Here is a 21,899-nt window from a genome sequence, read left to right as displayed (position 1 = left end):
CTGGACTCAGATGGCACTAACTTCAGGTTGCATGTTTGTTTTCTTTTTGTTTGCACAGGGACTTACCGTCTAACTAAAGCAATTTCTTACAGGCCTTAGCTTACGGGCTCTATGTTCCTTATGCCAGTATTTTCTTTTTGTTTATTCTTGTTATTGTTTGTACTTTTGTTTTATGCAGTTATGCCACTATTGTCATGTTTTTTGACATTTGCAATAATTGTTAATGCTAAGTCAGGTGGCTTCCGACGGACCACCGCACCCCTATGTGTTGGTTCTTGGCTCGGACTCCTGCCCGAGACAAATCCCAACAGCGAAGTGGGTTTTATTTCCCACGACCGATAGCAATCTTGCTGTGTAATAAATATTGGTACCTAGCACTGCATGTCTCTACCATCCATGCTATAATGATGCTCTTTATCCCTTCTCTATCCCCCTCTTTACTTCTTTCCTTTCTCCCTCTCTCCTCCGGGCACACGGGGTGTGATCTTCGGCTCCAGATAAGCGTTTTTCTGTTACTCTATCAATGACGATTAAATGGCTGTCCCTGAATGTTCAGCGAATGAATTCCCCCCACAAGAGAGTTAAAGTATTTAAGTACCTTCACAGACAACACATTGATATTGCTTGCTTACAGGAGACGCATTTTTCTGAGACCTCTCATCCTAAGTACTTTGATGCTCACTTTCCTCAAGTCTTTATGGCGAATGCCGCAACTAAACAGCGAGGGGTTCTCGTGGCGTTCCGCAAATCAGTTCCATTTAGTTGCGCTAAACAGATAGCTGACCCTGACAGCAGATATTTACTGCTTCAAGGCACTGTTCATGACACAGAAGTGACTATACTGACGTACTATGCCCCCAATGTGAGCCCGGGACCCTTTTTGACCCATGTCTGCGCGCTGCTGGCTTCCCACGGCAAGGGCACCTTTCTACTGGCGGGAGACTCTAACCTAATTCTTGACCCTAAAGTAGACAAACACCCGCCGGGGAAAAACGGCCCGACGACTAGCGCCACTTCATTCAACCGCGCCCTACGATCTCTGGACTTAGTTGATCTATGGAGGGAATGTCATCCACAGGGCAGAGACTATACCCATTATTCCCACCCCCACCAGGTTCATTCGCGGATTGACCACATGTTTATGCTTAGGCGACACCTACCACTGGTGGAAAAGGCCTCAGTCTTGGCCGTACCGTGGTCGGACCATGACCCTGTCTTGATTGTCTGCCGTTCTATCCTGGATAGACCCCAACTTTCCCCCTGGGTCATGAACGACTCGCTCCTTTCTCATTTAGAAACTACACAGGAGATTATTCAGGCCTCTGAGGACTATTTTCGCCGGTGGTCCTCTGGGAGGCCTATAAAGCAGTGTTGCCCGGACGTATAATCGGCCTAGCCTCAGTCCGGAAGAAAACTAGAGAGAAAAAACAAAGGGAGATTGAGTCCCGATTGGCAGAGATATCCGAGAGGTTCAAGCAGTTCCCTACCCTGAGCAACCGCAAGCTACTGGAACGAACCAGATCTGAGCTTGACTTGTGCCTCACTGAGGAGGCCGAGCGGGCACTCCGCTGGTCCCGCCAACGATGGTACCAGAGAGCGAATAAACCGACGTGCATGCTGGCCAACAGACTTCGTACATTTGCCCCCAAAATGACCCCAATTACGCTGAGGGATCGCAATAACGTCCTGTCCGGGAACCCAAAACATGTCCTAGAAGAGTTTGGGTTCCGCCTAGCGAAGCTGTATACGGCATCGGGGGGGGCCTCAACTCAGAGAATGGCGGACTTTCTTGCGGGCCTGTCGCTCCCATCCTTGACGGGGGCTCATGTCACCCTTATGGATAGGGACATCCAACCCTCAGAAGTTCTACAAGCCATAAAAGAACTTAAGGTGGGTAAGCGACCCGGGCCGGATGGCTATACCGCGCTATATTATAGAAAATTGGCACCAGTAGTGACGCCCCATCTGGTGGCTATGTACAACTCGGTAAAGAGAGGCTGTTCTCTTACCCCGGATCTTTTGACGGCAAATGTAGTAATGATTCCGAAACCTGATCGTGATCACTCATCTTGGGCCAATTTCAGGCCCATCTCACTTATCAATATCGACATGAAGCTTCTGACAAAAATCTTGGAGACACGCCTAAACTCATTTCTCCCTGATAAAAAAAAGATCAGGTCGGTTTTGTGCCCCAGAGACAGGCTGGCGACGCAATCCGCCGTATAGTGCAACTCCAACACCTAGCTCACACCCGCTCTCTCGAATCTATGCTTCTCTCCCTCGATATGACTAAGGCTTTTGATACCTTGTCGTGGCCCTACCTTATGTCGGTTCTGCGACGTTTTGGCTTCGGGTCCCCGTTTATGTCCTGGATGTCGGCTCCATACGACTCCCCTAGAGCAAGAGTAAAATATTACGGGTTTGAATCCCCCATCTTTGATATTCGTAGAGGGACCCGCCAGGGATGCCCATTGTCACCCCTCCTTTTTGTACTGGCGCTGGAACCCTTGGCGGAAGCGATAAGAACGCACCCCGACATCAAAGGCATTGAAATAGCCGGTTCTCCCCATAAGATCTCCCTGTTTGCTGATGACATTCTCCTTTTTGTCACTTCCCCTAGAACCTCCCTGCCCAATCTACATGCCCTACTACGGACTTTTGCATCACTCTCTGGGCTTCAGATCAACCCGTCGAAATCGAAAGCGTTGTCGACCAACCTGACCCAGGACCTACTGAGGGACTTGCAAGCGGCCTTTCCCTATCAATGGGTCTCCTCCTTACCCTATTTGGGAATTTACATCACCTCCACATATCAGGCCCTCTATCAGGCTAACTACCCACCACTGTTCAAGCGCTTATCGGATATGCTGACATCATGGTCATCTTTTCCCCTCTCATGGTTCGGGAGGATATCGGCCATCAGAATGGCATATCTCCCGAAGCTACTATATTACTTTCGGGTCCTCCCAATCTCGATTCCTTCACACATCCTCAACATTCATCAGCGTAGGGTCCTACAATTTATCTGGGGGTCATCCCGCCCCCGTATCAATAGACAAATCATGTTCGCTAAGAGAGCGAATGGAGGCCTTGCAGTCCTGAACCTAAAAAGCTACTATATAGCAGCCACCATAGCACCCCTCTCTCATCTCCACGAGACGTACCAGCTCCCTTTGTGGGCTGCTATCGACCTACTCGACGTGGACCCCATCCCTATTTCCTCCTTACCCTGGCTCCCTCCTAAACACCGCCCCACGATTACGGGGCCCTGCATGCTCCACACTTTGAGAGTTTGGGACTCAGTGAAGTATTCGGCGGGGTTGGCTTCTCCCCATCTCCCGCTGCTGCGACTCCTTCATTGCCCCCTTTTCCCCCCGGGTCTTGATGACTCTGCACAGTTTAAATGGTGGACCCTCAATGGTTTCGTAGACGTTCATTCCTTACTTACTCCTACTAGAATACTACCATTTGCAGCCTTGCATTCATATCACGATATACCCTTAAGGGAGTATTTTAGATATCTCCAGATTCATCACTTCCTGCAAAGCCTCATCAAGTCCCAGGACGCCCCTCACCGGTTGTCACCGTTCGAGAGCATCTGCAGATCCAGGCCTCATTCTCCTGGTCTGATTTCTTTAATATATTCAGCCTTGATCTCCGGGAAGAAACCCCCAGTGCGATCCTATCACCTGCAGTGGGAGCGGGACCTGGGGAAACAGCTAGATCCGGAGGATTGGCAGGCGATGACCCTAACCTTGTCAAAATGCTCATGCAACGTCACAATCCTAGAGAACGCCTATAAAGGTCCTATACCGGTGGTATTACACCCCGACGCGCTTAGCCCGCTTTGTTCCCACCTGCTCCTCTCTCTGTTTCAGGGGGTGTGGCCAGGAGGGTACAATGTCCCATATTTGGTGGACGTGCCCAAAGGTGTGCAGATTGTGGGTCAGGGTTTACGCGTTACTCCGCAGTTTACTCCGGGTGAACCTAAAAAGGGATCCTTTCGAGGCTCTTCTCGGGAAAGCGATACCAGAACTACTACGCTCAGAACGGCAGTTGGCACAGCATCTTTTTACCGCAACTAAGCTGACTATAGCGCAAGCATGGAGAACCCCGGCCCTCAGCTTTGAGGCAGTCAAAAACCGTCTGAATGATGTCATGGTCAATGAAAAACTGTCTTCTGTTCTCTCCGACACTCATACCAAATTTCTTAGAGTCTGGCAACCCTGGATAGCGTACCACCACTCTCCCAGATTTGATACCACCTTGCTGTCACTGTAGGAACCTGGTGGGGCACACCCCGTGGGCCCATCGCCCCCCCTCCTCTTTCTGCTTCCCTCTCTTCCCTCCAGACCCCCCTATCCCTCTGTGGCTCTCCACACCTTCTGTCCCCTCCAATCTCCTCTTGCCCTTTGACTTTCCCCCTCCTTCCTTCCCTCCTTTTTTTTCATCCTTCAACTACACCAGATATGATCATTATAGGCTTTAGGCATACTCCAGGCCGTGTTTGTGTTACATATATGTGAAAACCCAGGGTCTGTCTTGATCCAGGGAATGTGTACAAGGTTACCTGGTAATTTGCTTTAATTGTACTAAACTGCAACTTCCTGTACCGACATCCCACTGTAAGCCTATTGTACTGATCCATAATATTGTTACTCTGCAATAAAAACTTTTGTAAAAGAAAATACGAAATGTAAATCATTCGTTATAGATGTAATTTTCTTTCTTTTACTGTTTCAAAGTTTCGTATTTTTCGTAAGATTGTCCGTTCGTAAGTTGGTATTTTCGCATGTTCGTTATTTTGCTTATTCGTAATTTCAGAATTTTCGCATTTTGGTTCTTTCACCTGTTCGAATTGATCCGAATGTACGAATGCTAAGAAATTCATTTGAAAATCCATTGATTATGAACCGAAAAGCACATGTCTATTACAAACCCTCTATGTTCCATTCCCCATTTACATAACTCTCCCACAACCCATTTCCCCCCTTCCCATCCTATTCCTACTCTATGACTAAGTACAAAAATGTCAAAAAGTAGGACCTTCACATTTAAATCGGGAGTAAACCCAGTTTCAAAAAACACTTACATTCCCGGCATGCCGGAAATGCTAACTTTCACATTGGTTGTGCTCTCAACCAAACTTTCAAACCATCCAATGGCTGGTTTCATAACTGATCACATGTGCAGCATTTTGGCAGCTGAAGAATCATTAGAGGCCAAGATGGCAGCTTCCTTGACTGAAAGTGATAGAAGGGTTTACTAACACTTGTACCCTCCCCATGCTCTGTGGTTCCATCTGCTGACCCATCATAACTGTGCTGGGTAGGGATGTAGAAATTGACTAGAGCAGGGGTCTCAAACTGGTGGCCCTCCAGATGTTGCGAAACTACAAGTCCCATCATGTCATTGCATTTGGGAGTCTTGCTCTTAACTGTCAGCCTTGCAATGCCTCATGGGACTTGTAGTTTTTCAACAGCTGGACGGCCACCAGTTTGAGACCTCTGGACTAGAGGAACCACAGAGCAGGGCAGGGGACCAATCACGTGACACACCTCTAAGTATATTAGATGTGAAAAGGCCATTGCTCCGCAATCAGAAGAACGTATGGCAGGGTGGGTGAGCGTAACTCCTCTTTCTTTGCGGGTCCTGATTTTTTACCTTTTTTTTTTACTTGCCAACAAAGTTGTTATAAGTAAATGAAAATGTAATTGGTTGCAACTTCTCAAAGGTTTTGGTGCAGTGCCAATTCTGTACCAATTTACTGAGTGCCGAACTAATTTGTGTAATTATACATTCATGGAAAGACTGAAACATTTTCCTGATTCATCCTGAACAGATAGACGTTGGTGCAGCTGATGATTATTTATGTCTTACAGGGTGACTCAGGAGGACCTCTTGTGTGTAAGGTCCGGGGCGTATGGTACCAGGTTGGAGTTGTGAGTTGGGGAAAAGGATGTGCATTATACAACTACCCCGGGGTGTACACACTGGTGACGGCCTACCAAGACTGGATCAGCAGGAACCTGGACGTTACATTCAATTATGTGTCAAATATCCCTAAACCAACGAGGACATGTGGAGGAAACCTTGTGAGCAGCACTGTCCATCCTTTTCTAACCACGGCATCTGAAGGTAATGTAATTTTATCATCAAATACAACTGAATAATGCATCGTTTTAAGTGATAAAGACGAGTGAACCCCCCCCCCCCCCGCCTTTCACATAATCACAGGGTGATCCTCGTCCAAACTACTCTTTCTGCTAGCACTAATATCATGAAAAAACTTCCATATCTGTTGACCTAGGCAATGGGGTTTATTTACTAAAATAGGAGACATGGTTGGATGATTGAAGTCAGCACAGCTTCCCCTCATCCACAACGCGAATTCAAAAAAAATATTTTACAAAATGAACAGGCTCTATTCCTTTAGCCACTTGGCACCCAGGCCAAATCTGGCACTCCGCTCCTACACGTAAAAATCATCATTTCTTTGCTAGAAAATTACTCAGAACGCCCCAAACATTATAAGTGTTTTTTTTTTTATCAGAGACCCTAGAGAATAAAATGGCGGTCATTGCAACTTTTTATGTCATATGGTAGTTGTGCAGCAATTTTACTTTATTTAAAAAAAAAGTTTCATGAATTAGAAAAAAAAAAAAAACACACTAAAGTTAGCCCAATTTTTTTGTATAATGTGAAAGATGATATTCACTTACCATCATCGATGGGCAAATAGTTTACCATATATTATCCATTTAGGCTTTAGTCCTCTGGCTCCACATTAATTGCCTCCCCCAGTCGCTGCGGGAGGCCTGGCCGGGTAGCCTCTATGCCCTTCTGGCACCGATATATGGGTAAGCAGCTGCCTGTTACTATGTATATCCCTTTTTTTGACCCCAAACCACATCAGAATTGTATTATTTACGTCTTTTTACTATGAATGTTTTTTATATATATTTTTCAGATGTATCCTCTGTATTTCCTGATGAAGCGGTCAAACCGCGAAACTAGTCGAAATACTACATCATCTGTAATTTTAGAAATCGTTTTTTTCGTGCGTGTATCAATAAATTACTTAAATTGTATTCTTGTCCATATATTCCTTCATATAGACCGTTGGACCTAGTCCGTAGAAAAGTCCAGTCGTGTGTACCAGGCATTACTCCTGGTTCCAGGCTCCCCCTCCAATTGGACCTCTTTTTTCCCCCTTGAGTTCCCTTCCAGCAATATCCTATTATATTTATTTTTCTTTCAACTTTCAACTCAGATTTTTCAAAGGGAAATGTGTGATGACAAGCTGTTGGTGGAAAATCCGACCATTTGTACTCTCCATCGGACTATTGTTGTCGGACTTTCCGCCAACAAATGTCTGTTGTCAGATTTTCAGAGAGCGTGTGTACACAAGTACAACGGACAAAAGTCCAAAGTACAAACACGCATGATCGGAAGCAAGGACGATTCTCTTCTTCTTTAAAGGGATAATAACGAAGCTGCTTTGCTGGTGATACTGATGGAGTTATTGCAAACTCATTTTCAAAGGCTTTTTTTCTAGTGATATCAAGAATAATATTATTACGCGTTTTGGGGCAAGTTATCACAACACCATTATCCCGTAGTTTTTAAGGTCAAACACACAACTATGTTGGTGTCCCTTATCATTTATTTTAAAATGTAATTGCCTACTCCCAAACTGTCATTTGAAGTAAAACACATAGCCAAGTATTATTCTACACAATTTTTTTTATTGTGCATTAAAGTGGTTGTAAACCCTCCCCCACAACTTTGTCCCATGTAAATCAGCATAAAAAACCCTAATGAACACTGCTTGTAGATATCTCCGTACTTGCTTAGTATTGTTGGAATCCTTGTTGTTCTGTAGAATGAAGTCACTGAGCATGCCCAGATCTCCCCTGATTTAAGGCACACTCTCTATGTCTTATCTATCTGTTATCAGGACTTCCTAAGGCACAGCACTGAACTCTGCTAATCACTCAGAGCTTCCTCCTACACACCATGTGACCATGTGACATGACATACAGTCTAAACTTGGCCATTACTGCATTCTTATCAGCTGAAGCTTATAAGTCTGACAAAGGCAAAGATTAGACAACGGTACAAGTAAATACTATGAAATAAACAAGTAAGCTATGAACAGGGAAGCAGGGTTGCCATAGAAACGTTGGATTGAGAAGGAGGCTTGGTTAACAGTACAGGAAGTGCTCAATGTAAGGGCGGAAATACACTCCAGTGTGGACTCAGAAAACAATACTTAAGATGGTGCTGCCTAACCCCTGGAAACAAGTTTTTTTAAAGTTTCTTTAAACAGTAAGTAATATGTAATTTGCTCTGGATTACAGTGGCTATAGTCTGATAATTACTTATTATAATGGACTAAATGAAAAGAAGCATCAGAGTGGGAGAGCTTACTTCCTCTTTAAAAAAATAATAATAATAATTTAGACATGCTATCTGCCAATAGAACTTAACCAAAAAGTGCATTCTATGCATCCAAAAATATAGAAACTATACCAAATCAAATTATTATTATTCAAACAAAACATAATGTCAAAGCAATAACTCCAAGGCCTATAATAAATAACACGTTATCTCCTCCAATTCCGCAACATGTCTGGTTGGCGAACGTCCATTCAGAAACTATTTGAAAAGTGTGAAAAGAAAAGCACGAATCAACACTCTCCAAACTTCTACTAACATGAAATTAGTGCAAGGAGCCCAAAGGGTGGCGCTAAAGAGCTGAAAAACCACGGAGTATGTCACTACGTTCTTAGTTGTTGGCCAACATTTGTGTGGCCGTGCGTATGCAAGACAAGTTTGAGCCAACGCCCTTCGGATAAAATGCCACGGTTTTGTTGTCGGAAAGTCCGATCGTATGTACCAGGCTTTACTCTTTTTGGGTATCTTCAGGCCAACCACATGTTGTGTAGGGTCCTCTTTCTCTTCAGGTCTTCTCCTGGTGGTGGGCAGTTTTTTTAATTATGTAGAAATGACAACGTCAGCACCCTTCGCTACATTTTTTCCTGGTGCTTGAAGTGCTGTGGCGATGCACTCCATTCACAAGTTTGTCTCGGTCTTCTAGTAAGAATGAGGTTGGGTGTCAATTAAATCAGAAGACTGAGAACATCTTTTTTTTTACAAAAAAGCAATTACTGAGGGGGGTGACACCGGGGAAGAGGTGTGTATTGCAGGCAGAGCTCCATTTTGTATTTTAAACACTGCCTGGGGGGGGGGCATTCATTGAAATAAAATAAAAGTTAGTTGAGTTTGGTGTTAAATATATGTGGCTGAAATTTCTGTCATCAAAATCCCTTACATAGTATCAGTCCTGAGGATTTTTATCTGCTGAAAGATGACATATCATTTAATATAGGTTCATTTTTTTGTGTGTTATTTATGTATATATTTAATTATGAAAGCTAAAAAAAAAAAAAAAATTTTTTATTTTTTTGCTTGTGTCATCTGCAGATTATTCAGTGTGCGGTTCCCCGTTGGTGTCCAGTCGGATAGTTGGCGGTACGGAATCATTGGTTGGGGAGTGGCCCTGGCAGGTCGCTGTTAAAAATACAGAATCAGATGGCTCATATCTATGTGGAGGCTCCCTGATCTCCCCCGAGTGGGTTATGACGGCAGCACATTGCATCCACAAGTGAGTATAACGTGTTACCTTTATACACCAATTCTTCCATCAGATACCAATCATTCTGCTTTTGGAAAAACGTCTCTAAAAACAAAAAAAAAAACAGCCATGGACATATTTATTAAACCAGTGTTCATCTTTCATAAAGTGTCCATTTTAAAACTGCCAAGTGGGCCTCCCTGATCATCAGTGATTGGTTTACATCACCAAAAAGCCCCTTAATGAGTGCTAATATTGGACCCCTCATTCAGCTATTGAGTTCATAGGCTTATTCACTGTGAATAGATAAACGCAAGTGAAGAGTAGCCTATACAATACCCTAAACTCATAGTTTACCACTTGGATATTAGGAGCACGCTTGAGACATCATGAAGGGAGCTTTAAACTTCTCTCTGCCTAGAACTAAGCCAGGTCCAGGCAGGGCTGGTGAAAGGATTTTTGACACCCTAGGCGAAACCTCATTTTGCCGTACCCCATTGACTCTACCCCTCACTCCACCCCCTTTGCCATGCTCATGTGACAGGAGGCGGCGCTATACCGGAAGCATCGGCTCTGCTTCCCCTAGCACTGCGCCTCTAATTACACTACCGGTCAGACGAACTGGCTGCCTGAAACTGAGTTAGTTACAAGCTGCAGCCTGCAGAGGCGGAGGGAAGCCGGTGGTTGGGCGCCCCTAGGCAGCAGTGTGCCCTAGGCGGCTCCCTGGTTTGCCTAGTGGTAGCATCGGCCCAGGGTCCAGGTCTACGTGACAGCAGGAGGGGGTCCTAGCTGCAGTATAAATTAGCCACTGTCATAACACTGCCTAGTGAAGTCTCTGGGGTGTTGAACCTTCAGCCTGAATAATGAAATCATTTATATCATTGTGGTTCAAGCCACACAGTATCTCTGCTTCAACAATACCTGCCCCTCATCAAAGGAAAATGCAACACTTATAAGTTTCATTCTGCATACAGAAGTTTGCCAGCCAATATTGTTCCTAGATTCTATGCAGTGGAATAACGTTCTTACAGGATGTCTCCAACTTACAAGCTGACCTCAATGCTCTGTCTAATTGGGCGACTATGTGGCAGATGAGGTTTAATGTTGATAAATGTGAAGTTTTGCACTTGGGGGTATAAGAATATGCATCATACATACTAGGGGGAGTACAACTGGGGAATCCATAGTGGAGAAGGATCTGGGGGTTTTGGTAGATCATAAGCTCAATAATAACATGCAATGCCAAGCTGCGGTTTCCAAAGCAAGCAAAGTCCTTTCCTGTATTAGGAGAGGTATGGACTCCAGAGAGAGAGATATAATTTTGCCCCCCTTTACAAATCATTAGTAAGACCTCATCTGGAATATGCAGTTCAGTTTTGGGCACCAGTTCTCAAAAAGGATATCGGGGAACTGGAGAAAGTGCAGAGAAGGGCAACCAAACTGATAAGAGGCATGGAGGAGCTCAGCTATGAGGAAAGATTAGAGGAACTGAATGTATTTTCTCTTGAGAAGAGGAGATTAAGGGGGATATGATCAACATGTTCACATATATAAGGGGTCCATATAGTGAACTTGGTGTTGAGTTATTCACTTTACAGTCAACACAGAGAAAAGGGAGGCACTCTTTACGTCTAGAGGAAAAGAGATTTGATCTCCAAATACGGAAAGGTTTCTTCACAGTAAGAGCTGTGAAACTGTGGAATAGACTCCCTGCAGAGGCGGTTCTGGCCAGCTCAGTAGATTGCTTTAAGAAAGGCCTGGATTATTTCCTAAATGTACAGAATATAACTGGGTACTGACATTTATAGGTACAGTTGATTCAGGGAAAATCCGATTGCCTCTCAGGGGACCAGGAAGGAATTTTCTCCCCTGCTGTAGCAAATTGGATCATGCTCTGCTGGGTTTTTTTTTGCCTTCCTCTGGATCAACTGTGGGTATATGGGATTGTACGCTATTTTTTATTTTATTTATTTTTTTATGGTTGAACTGGATGGACTTGTGTCTTTTTTTTAAACCTGACAAACTATGTAACTAACTATCCTGTCCCTCTGCCTGTCTCTCTGTTTCATTGTGACCATGACCTTCAATAATGGTTCTACCTGTTGGTCCTGTACTGCCACCTACTTGGTGGTCATCCGGTTGCGAATGAAGCCTTTGTGTTTTGATATTTGCATCAAAACTTTTTTTTTTTTTTTTTTTTTTTTTTACTCTTGCTGCTGACCTTGGTCTACTTCAAGTTACCTCAGATAGCAACAAAGTACATCTGACTAGGGTTTAGTGTGTTAGAAAATAGCATAATAATACCCCAAATATCTTTTTATTTGGTCCTCATGTGAGTCTAAAATATACAAAATATGTAAAAAAAAAAAAAAAAAAAATAGAAAATAAAGTTATATTCTAGCAAAAAAAAAAAAAAAGTAATAGCCTGTTAAAAGATATAAAAGGCAGCTTTGCTGCAATACTCACCTTAAATCCATAGCTGTTCCCAAAATAATTTTGCCACTAGACTAGACTAGGTTGAATGATGACCATCATCATTCAACCCAACTCTTCTGAGCCTATGCTGTCTTGAACCTGCGTCCTGCCTGTGACTGGACAGTGAACGAGAAGCAGCACATTCAAGACCCGCTGCCTCACCCACAAATGCATGCATGGAGACGCTCCTCAATACCCGTTTGAGAAAATAAAACACTACACGCCCGACCGCAGTCTTCGATCCTCTAACCAAAACCTCCTCCTCGTTCCAAAATCTCGGTACAAATCTAAGGGGCAATGGAGATTTGCTGTCCAAGGACCACAGCTATGGAATGCTTTACCAACCAACATCCGCTTGGCTCCTCCAGGTCTGCAGGAAAAAACTCAAGACCTTCCTCTTCTAGAAGCTGGACAACAAAGCTCCGCACAGCGCCTTGATGCAATTCAGTTCACTTTGAGCGCTATACAAATTATTCATTCATTCAGTGATAGGCTCATCTCTCTGTCGCTCTGCTATCTTCTTCTAGCAGCATGCTCCATGATTGTGTCGGCTCCTTGTACTGCTTATCCTTTTCCTAGGCTGAGCTTTGCTGTAGAAAGACTGTAAGAGGCTGATAGTAATTCAGGTGCTTACACTGGTTGCATTTCCAAATTTCAAAATTTACTTCAACATGGTATGACTGGATACAATAGTAAATATATAAATATAAAAATTATAATTTCACGATAGAACCCTCCTGTTTCTAGAAGGAAAAATAAGAACAAAAAGATAGCAAGCTCACCCCATCCCTTACTTACCCAATTACCCACCCACTCATTATCTCCCCCCCTCCCCCCGTTTTTTTTTTTCTTTCTTTTTTCTCTTTTCTTTATACTTTATTTCTAATACGATTAAACTTAGTTAAAAAAGGGAGCTCACGTATGCAAACAGAATATGTGTATCATCCGTGAATTAATAATATTTTACATATGATTATACGAAAATCCTAAGGGTAGTAAATACTTCTCAAACATACCGTATAAGCCGAGATTTTCAGCCCCTTTTTTTAGGCTGAAAGTGCCCCCCTCGGCTTATACTCGAGTCACCGCCGTCTGCCTACCCGATCAGCGTGTCATGCAGACAGACGGCGGCCATTCCACTATTCAAAAGCCACGCCTCCCTGTCTGTCATAGGCAGAACACTCAATTTCCCAGCAGTCAGTGGTCCGCCTATCATGGACATCCGCTCATTCTCATACTACGGATGAGGATGAGAGGATGTCCGTGATAGGCGGAACACTGACTGCTGGGAAATTGAGTGTTCCGCCTATCACAGACAGAGAGGCGCGGCTTTTGAACAGTGGAATGGCCGCCGTCTGTCAGACGAGGAGGAGAGGACAGAGGCTGCAGATTGGCACAGGTAGGCAGGGATGGACGGGACACAGCGATGGACGGGACACAGCGATGGACGGGACGCAGCGATGGACGGGACGCAGCGATGGACACAGGGATGGACGGGACACAGCGAGGGACACAGGGATGGATGGGACACAGGGATGGACACGGGGATGGACGGGACACAGGGATGGACACAGGGATGGACACAGGGATGGACACAGGGATGGATGGGACACAGGGATGGACACAGGGATGTCTCACCCTCGGCTTATACACGAGTCAATAAGTTTTCCCAGTTTTTTTGTGGTAAAGTAGGGGCCTTGGCTTATATTTGGATCGACCTATACTCGAGTATATACGGTACAAGAATTGTATTGCATTTTTCTGTTCACTTAATAAAAATGTATGAAACAAAAAACAATTATTGCATGTAATGATATATTAATCAATATAGAACTGCATTATTTTGTATATTTTTATCTGCCTCTTTTAATATTTTATTTTTGAACTTTTTGGGCTTGTGTACATACAGCCCATTCATAAAGAGCAAATTATCAATACGTTGTATTTCATTCATTAGATTCTGAAGGTCATTGATAATAATGATATTGCATTGCCTTCTGCAGCAGATGGATCTTCATTTATACATGTTATGTTCTGTTTTCTTTCTGCAGACCTATCCAAGTAGAGAATTATGAAGTATATTTGGGCATGTACAGGCTGGATTCGACCATCCCTCATACAGTTGTTGCCAGTGTAAGCAATATCATCGTCAATAGTAATTATATAGACTCTACAAGCCCTGGAGACATCGCCCTGATACGGCTGGCCACACCTGTCAGCTACACTAAGTACATCAAACCAATCTGTCTGCCATCTTCCACCACCACCTTCCCCTGTGGTACGGAGTGCTGGGTGACCGGCTGGGGTACAAGATATTCTGGAGGTGAGTCCATGAAATGATAAGCAAACGTGAGTTCACTAATTTTCAATAGAAGTGTAGCACCCTCTAGTAGTGTGCTAGAGAGGATACTGTAGGTACATTTAAGCAGTCCTGGCTGGTAGCTCCAGAGAGCAGAAGATTGTATTATGTTGTCTGGCTGGTAGCTAGGCCTGTTTGTTTTCATCCTGGGCTGGGAGTGGCTCAGTGTAGTGCTAGGTGACAGTGGCGTAACTAGAACCTTCAGGGCCCCGATGCAAGAAACCATGAAGGGCCCCCCTGAACCCCAGCCAGGGCCCTTCCCTCCGAGTCTGACGGTGGAACTCCAGGGCGTGGTCACAGGTATGACCTTTGTGAACCCTGTAGTTCCACCACTGGTATCAGCAGTTTTTATTTATTTATTTTTTTACATTTTTAGGTGCCCCATTGGGGGACTGTCCCTAGGCAGGATGGGGTCCCCGTCCCCAGAAGAGATGAGGTCTCCAGGGCAGATGAAGTTACTGCCCCCAGATGAGAAGGGGTCCCTGTCCCCACGGGGATATGGAGGGGGTATGTAATAGTGTGTGCTTGCTGCCTATGCTGCTGCCGTCCATATGTAGAGGGGGCTGCATGGGCCCCCTGCATCAAAGGGCCCGGTTGCGGTCGCGACTGCTGCACCCCCTATAGTTACGCCCCTGCTAGGTGACTCACAGGTGGAATCACTAGGACCTCCTACTTCCTTCTAGAATCTTCTAGTGTTTTCTAGAAAGAGAGGCTGAAGGGGAGGTGGAACCACCTGGGGTATTCTAGGGAGCTCTGACAAATCCCCAGCTTAGATTGGCAGGGGGCAGGCCACCTTAAATACCCAGGGTCAGCCCAGTGTTGGGGAGTTGTCGGGTGGAAGAGCTGGAGTGAGAGAGTGTTGAGGCTGTCGGGGCTCTTGAGCTCCTCAGTCTGGGGGGGGGGGGGGGTGACCTTGGGCCTTGGGCTCTGATGCAGTCGAGACCGCCTTCACAAACACATGGAGAGGTCCTGGACCGGAGGCATAAGAGAGACCAAGGAGAGGACAGCGGGAGAGAGCACTGCTAAGGGACTCCAGGAAGGACAGCTGGTTGCAGCCAGGAGGGCTGGTGAGTGAGGCACAGTCAGGAGCACTGGGGAGACACGCCTTTGAGGACTGGGAGCTTGCAGTCTGAGATGGGTCCAGAACCAGAAGAATGGACTGTGATGAAAGAGGCAGCTACAGCCAGGAGGTCTGGCAGGACCTAAATAGGATTATCTGGGATCAGTAGCCATAGTTAGGGCAGCTAGCAAAAGGATGTTTCTACTACACCATTGGGACCCGCAGTCCCAGCCTGCAAAGGGCATTTGCCAAGGCCTGGCTGAGTCAGTGTCAGGTCTAACCAACAAATTGTGCTAGCTGTTCCTGGGGAATCAAGTGAAGTATATATCAATAAATAGTGCACAAAATAATATAAATAACTAAATATAACTACTCAAAGCTCATTGGATCAAATGCACACCTTCTAAAGTGCATCAGTACAAAGCAATAACAATCCAATGCAATTCACAAGGGGCTTTTTTTGATCTCTGAAATTCTGACAGGGTGGTGCCCCCTTCCTCACCAGAACACTCCAGTCAGCGCTCAGGAGCCGAAGAGCAGGCCTTTTTTGGCAATGCCCTTTCCAGAGAAGCTAGCCCGGCTGCAGTACACAAAGGCAGAGTGTCGACCGGATTCTATTGGCCCCGTTGATGCTGCCAGACATTTGGCCCATATGTATTAGGCTTGCATTGCCATCTCTGCCTATGTTAGCTTTATCAAGACAGGAGCAACCTTTTCCTAGATGGGGTCTTGAAACAGATGTTAATGGAGGACGCTACACAAAAATATCCCATGGTTCCCCGTAAATTCCAAGCCAGGCCCTTACCGAGGCCTGCAGTCTACAGCCGGGGAAGATGGGAGCACAATCATCTTTCCTGCTCCTGAACCATACCCAGGCCACATGCCCTCAACATAGGGAGGGTTCCTTGTCAAAGGGAACACCTAGCAAAGCACCTTGTCCCCATGTTGTTGAAGGCAAGGGCATCTCCCCCACATCCCTGGATTATCAGAATCTTGTGGTGATAGAGCTGTATATTTAAAAGAGATTATTTGTGGTGTGAGTGGTTAGCTCGGCAGCGGGTGTGTGTGACCCCCTGGATGGGTTCACAACACAAAATCAGGCACAGCAGACAGCGTTGTAGGTGGAAAAACCAAAAGGTGCGGTTTATTTATGCTACATGCCGTGAAAATATAGCAGCCAAACAAAAATAAAAAAAAACATGAAAATAAATCTTGGTCAGCTTGACCTCTAATTACACACATAGATTCCCTGTCTAACAACTGAGTGCAGCCTTGTGCTGCACCAGTCCCTGTCTCTGTCGTAGAGGTTTGCCACACAGGCTTTAACTCACCACACAGAACAGGTGTCACACTCCCCAGTCTATACAAACACAAAACTGGTTCCAGGATGGAGCATCTCCCTAAGCATGCTGGGGTTTTTTGTAGAGGTCTTAATGAGCCCACTTACTTCAGCTGGGCTCATTAACTCTTCCCCTATAGGACTCCCAGCACTCCCCTCTAAATGTACAAGTCCGCATAAAGCCTGAATCTAGGGCATACATATTTTCCATCCTGGATACAACCAGGTGATTTTACCTGCGTGCTGCCACATACCCCCCACCCCCTTGTTTCAACCTTGGGGTTGTAACACAAGCAGTCAGACACGCATGTATCCGAGACAAAGCATCCACATTCCCCATTTTAACACCAGGGCGATGCTTAACTGTAAAGTTAAATTCTTGTAGGACCAGGAACCACCTATTTACCCTTCTATTGGTCTCCTTGTTTTGAGCCATCCACTTTAAAGGAGCGTGATCAGTCACCAGGTCAAAGTGCCTACCTAGCAGATAGTACCGAAGGGAATCTAGAGCCCACTTCACTGCTAAACATTCCATCTCAATCGTAGCGTAATTTACCTCATGGGACTTCAACTTCCTGCTGAGGTAAATGACTGGGTGCTCTTCCCCGTTCCAGACTTTGGATAACACTGCTCCTAACCCAACGTCTGATGCATCAGTTTGTACAACGAAGTCCTTAGAGAAGTCTGGTGAGTACAACACTGGCAGGCTACATAAGGCTGTTTTTAAGGACTGAAAATGTTTCTTCAGCCTCTGGGGACCATTTAACCATGACAGACTCTTTCCCTTTTGTCAGGTTGGTGAGGGGCACAGCCTGAGAAGCAAAATAGGGAATGAATTGTCGATAATAGCCAGCGATTCCCAGAAAGGCTCGTACCTGTTTCTTGCTGTTGGGACGTGGCCAACTCTGTATGGCCTCGACTTTATTGACTTGGGGTTTTATCACCCCCCTCCCAATAGTGTACCCAAGATATTTGGCCTCCTCCTGTCCAATGGTACTTCTTTGGATTGGCTGTAAACCCAGCTTCCCGGACAGAGTCTAGGACTGCTTGTACTTTTGGCAAATGTGAGACCCAGTCTGTGCTATGGATAATCACATCATCCAGGTAAGCTGCAGCATATTTCTGATGGGGCCTCAGAATCTTATCCATTTTCCGCTGGAATGTTGCCGGTGCATTCTGTAACCCAAACGGCATTCTCTTATATTGGAATGCCCCATCTGGGGTTACAAACGCAGTTTTCTCCTTGGCCGACTCGGCCAGGGGAATTTGCCAATACCCTTTGGTGAGATCAAGAGTTGTCATATATCGGGCTGTTCCCAGCCGGTCAGTCAACTCATCTATACGCGGCATGGGGTAGGTGTCAATATTTGTAACTTTATTCAATTGTCGAAAATCATTACAAAACCGCCAGCTCCCATAAGGTTTGGGCACTAGTACGATAGGACTGGACCAGTCACTCTGGGACTCCTCTATCACACCCAATTCCAGCATCCTTTGAACCTCCCCACGTATTGCCTCCCATCGGGCCTCTGGTATTTTATAAGGTTTTAGTTTTACCCTTTCTCCTGGCGGGTGATAATGTCATGCTCTACGCCAGATGTTTGTCCCGGCAGCTCAGAGAAAATCTCTTTGTTACGAAGTACAAACTCTTTAACCTCCTGTTGTTGGGGTTTCGATAAGGTGACTGCCATTCCAACCACAGGAACTAAGCCATCAGACTGGGCTTGTGACAAAGTCTCTGCGACTAGGGATTCCCTATCCCTCCAGGCTTTCAGCAGATTGACGTGATAGATCTTTTCCGGCTTTCGCCTTCCTGGCTGTCTAACCCTGTAGTTCACCTCACAAATTTTTTCAATTACTTCGTATGGACCTTGCCATTTGGCCAGAAATTAGCTTTCAACCATAGGGACTAGCACCAAGACCCTATCCCCCGGGGAAAAAGTACGGGTCTTGGCCCCACGGTTGTACACTCTCTGCTGTGCTAACTGCGCTTGGGTCAAATGTTCCTTTACAATTGGCATTACCTGTGCAATTCTATCTTGCATCAGGGCTACATGCACAATCACACACCTGTGAGGAGAACTCTCATTTCCTTGGCCAAGTTTCCTTGGCAATATCCAGCAGCCCTCTTGGGTGTCTCCCATAGAGCAACTCGAAGGGTGAGAAACCCGTAGAGGATTGGGGTACCTCCCTAATGGCAAACATCAGATACGGTATTAGACAGTCCCAATTCTTTCCATCTCTATCCACCACCTTCTTTAACATTTGTTTTAGGGTTTTGTTGAATCTTTCAACCAACCCATCTGTTTGGGGGTGATACACAGATGTACGCAATTGTGTCACTTTGAACAACTTGCATAATTCTTTCATAACCCGGGACATAAAGGGTGTACCTTGGTCCGTAAGAAGTTCCTTACAAATACCCACACGGCTAAAAACAAGAGATAGCTCTTTGGCTATGGTTTTGGCCAAGGTATTTCGAAGAGGAATTGTTTCCGGATAACGGGTGGCATAGTCCAATATAACCAAAATGTACTGATGCCCACTAGCGGACTTCATTATCGGACCTACCAAATCCATTGCAATCCTCTCAAAGGGGACCTCAATGATAGGAAGAGGTACCAGCGGGTTACGGAAATGTGGCATAGGTGCCGACTTCTGACACACAGGGCAGGAGGAACAATAATTTTCTGTTTTGTTCATGACCCCAGGCCAATAGAATCTCTGCAATACCCTCTCTCTGGTTTTCTCTGTCCCCAGATGACCTCCCAGAATGTGCCCATGGTCCAATTCTAACACCAACTTCCTGTAAGGTTTGGGCACCACAAGTTGCTCAATGGTTTCTTCTGCCCTTTGAGCCACTCGATACAGCAGGTCCCTTTCCATAGTGAAGTACGGGTAAGTGCAAGTCTTATCTGGGTTCACTAACTCGCCATCTATTTTCACCACATTTTTCCGTGCCTTTATTAGGGTGGGGTCTTTTAACTGTTCTGTGGCAACATTTTCCCTGTGAACCTCAAGATCCGAAAACTCCACAGATGGCATGTTTTCATCTGAGGATGTTGGCTCCTCCCCAGTTTCTCGAGTTTCCCCCCCGCCAATACCGACAAGGGAATTTCAGGAGAGTCCTCACCATTCTCAGAGGAATTCTGGTCATCTTCCTGGTCTATAGGGGCACCAGTGGGGGGCTCAGGACAATCCCAGAGTTCCCAGAACTTTGGAAAATCCCTTCCCACAATAGCATCATGTGGTAAGTTAGATAATAACCCCACCTGATGAGAGAGGTTACCTTTGGGGGTCTCAAAAAACACTGAAGTTACAGGATACTCTCGGGTGTCCCCATGCACACAAATAACAGCCACCTTGTTCTTCCCAGAGACCTCTGTAGTAACTAATTCATCTTTTATCAATGTTACCAGGCTACCTGAATCCAGCAACACATCAAAATTTCTACCATTAATACACATTTTACATAAATGTTTCTCAGGTCCCCGAATGGCAGTGCATGCAACTGTCGCAAACAGCGACTGACGTCTCTCCCTTATAAAGTCACATTGCATAGGCTCATCCACAACTGGGCAATTGGCTGCAATATGTCACTCTTGCCGGCAGCGGTAGCAAATAATCTCTTTCGCTGCCTCTTGCAGCCTGGGCTTCCTGGGCTGCTCCCGCCAGACCTTAGGTAGAACTCCCACCCTCTCACTCTCTCCACCCTCACCCCTTGGAGTCATCTTACCCGCCACTGGGGATGATCTGGTCTTAGGATGGAAAGTCCGTGAGTCCCTGGAAGAGGTGGTCAGGTTCTCTGTAGCCAAGTACCTCTCAAACAGATCCACAAGTTTATCTGCATTTTCTGGGTCTCCATGGCTTACCCATTTTTGGATGGCAGTAGGAAGAGCTCTCAGGAAACGATCCATAACCACACGTTCCACAATGTTTGGTGCGGTCAAAGTCTCTGGCTGCAGCCACTTCCTGCTCAGGTGAATGAGATCATACATTTGAGACCTGGGGGGTTTTCCAACCTGAAAAGTCCAATTATGCACACGCTGAGCCCGGACGGCCAGGGTGACACCCAGCCGTGGCAATATTTCTGTTTTTAGCACCACATAGTCTTTTGCTTGGTCAGGCTCTAGGTCATAATAAGCTTTCTGCGATTCCCCAGTTAACAGAGGGGCCACCAGTCCAGCCCACTGCTCCTTAGGCTACTTTTCCCTTTTAGCAGTCCTTTCAAATGTGGTCAAAAATACCTCCGGATCATCCTCTCCAGTCATTTTTGTCAGTAAACGGCTCACACCAAAGGATGCGGTATTAGTGTAACCACTTGCCTCATTGGTCTGTGGACGTTTCTGTATTAATGTCTCTATTTCCTGTTGAAAACTCTGCTCTTGCTTCTGCAACAGGTCTATGAAGCGGGCTTCAGATTGCTGCTGGGCTTGTTGCTGAGCTTCCAGACTCTGCAGGTGAGCTTTCTGCTGAGCTTCCAGACTCTGCTGCAAAGTTGCATTTGTCTGCTGCTGGGCTGCAAGGCTCTTTTGTAAACCCGTATTTGTTTGCTGCTAAATTGCATTTGCTAGAGCCAGCTGTCTCAGTATCTCCTCCATGCTGGCCTTAATAAAAAAATAAAAAAATAAAAACTGCCCGCATTCTCCACCAACTGTGAGGGGTTAGCTCGGCAGCGGGTGTGTGTGACCCCCTGGATGGGTTCACAACACAAAATCAGGCACAGCAGACAGCGTTGTAGGTGGAAAAACCAAAAGGTGTGGTTTATTTATGCTACATGCAGTGAAAAGTATAACAGCCAAACAAAAATAAAAAAAACATGAAAATAAATCCTGGTCAGCTTGACCTCTAATTACACACATAAATTCCCTGTCTAACAACTGAGTGCAGCCTTGTGCTGCACCAGTCCCTGTCTCTGTCTCTGTTGTAGAGTTTTGCCACACAGGCATTAACTCACCGCACAGAACAGGTGTCACACTCCCCAGTCTATACAAACACAAAACTGGTTCCAGGATGGAGCATCTCC

General features: G+C 45.5%; 2 protein-coding genes across 3 annotated transcripts in view; both read left to right on the top strand.

Moving 5' to 3' along the window:
• LOC143923419 (serine protease 33-like) overlaps positions 1-21,899 on the top strand; it is a 200,118-nt gene that overhangs the window by 125,740 nt on the left and 52,479 nt on the right. The gene's annotated exons all lie outside the window — the stretch shown is intronic.
• LOC143925171 (transmembrane protease serine 9-like) overlaps positions 1-21,899 on the top strand; it is a 122,522-nt gene that overhangs the window by 91,898 nt on the left and 8,725 nt on the right. Inside the window, exons 7-9 of the mRNA XM_077449784.1 lie at positions 5,883-6,138; positions 9,490-9,670; positions 14,167-14,438. Of these exons, the coding sequence (XP_077305910.1) occupies positions 5,883-6,138; positions 9,490-9,670; positions 14,167-14,438 (709 nt within the window). The remainder of the gene's footprint in view (positions 1-5,882; positions 6,139-9,489; positions 9,671-14,166; positions 14,439-21,899) is intronic.

The sequence above is a fragment of the Lithobates pipiens genome, unplaced genomic scaffold (genome assembly GCF_037356315.1).
Source record: "Lithobates pipiens isolate NorthernLeopardFrog02 unplaced genomic scaffold, aLitPip1_a1.2 Scaffold_22, whole genome shotgun sequence".
Lineage (NCBI taxonomy): Eukaryota > Metazoa > Chordata > Amphibia > Anura > Ranidae > Lithobates > Lithobates pipiens.
This window is presented reverse-complemented; position numbering and strand designations above follow the sequence as displayed.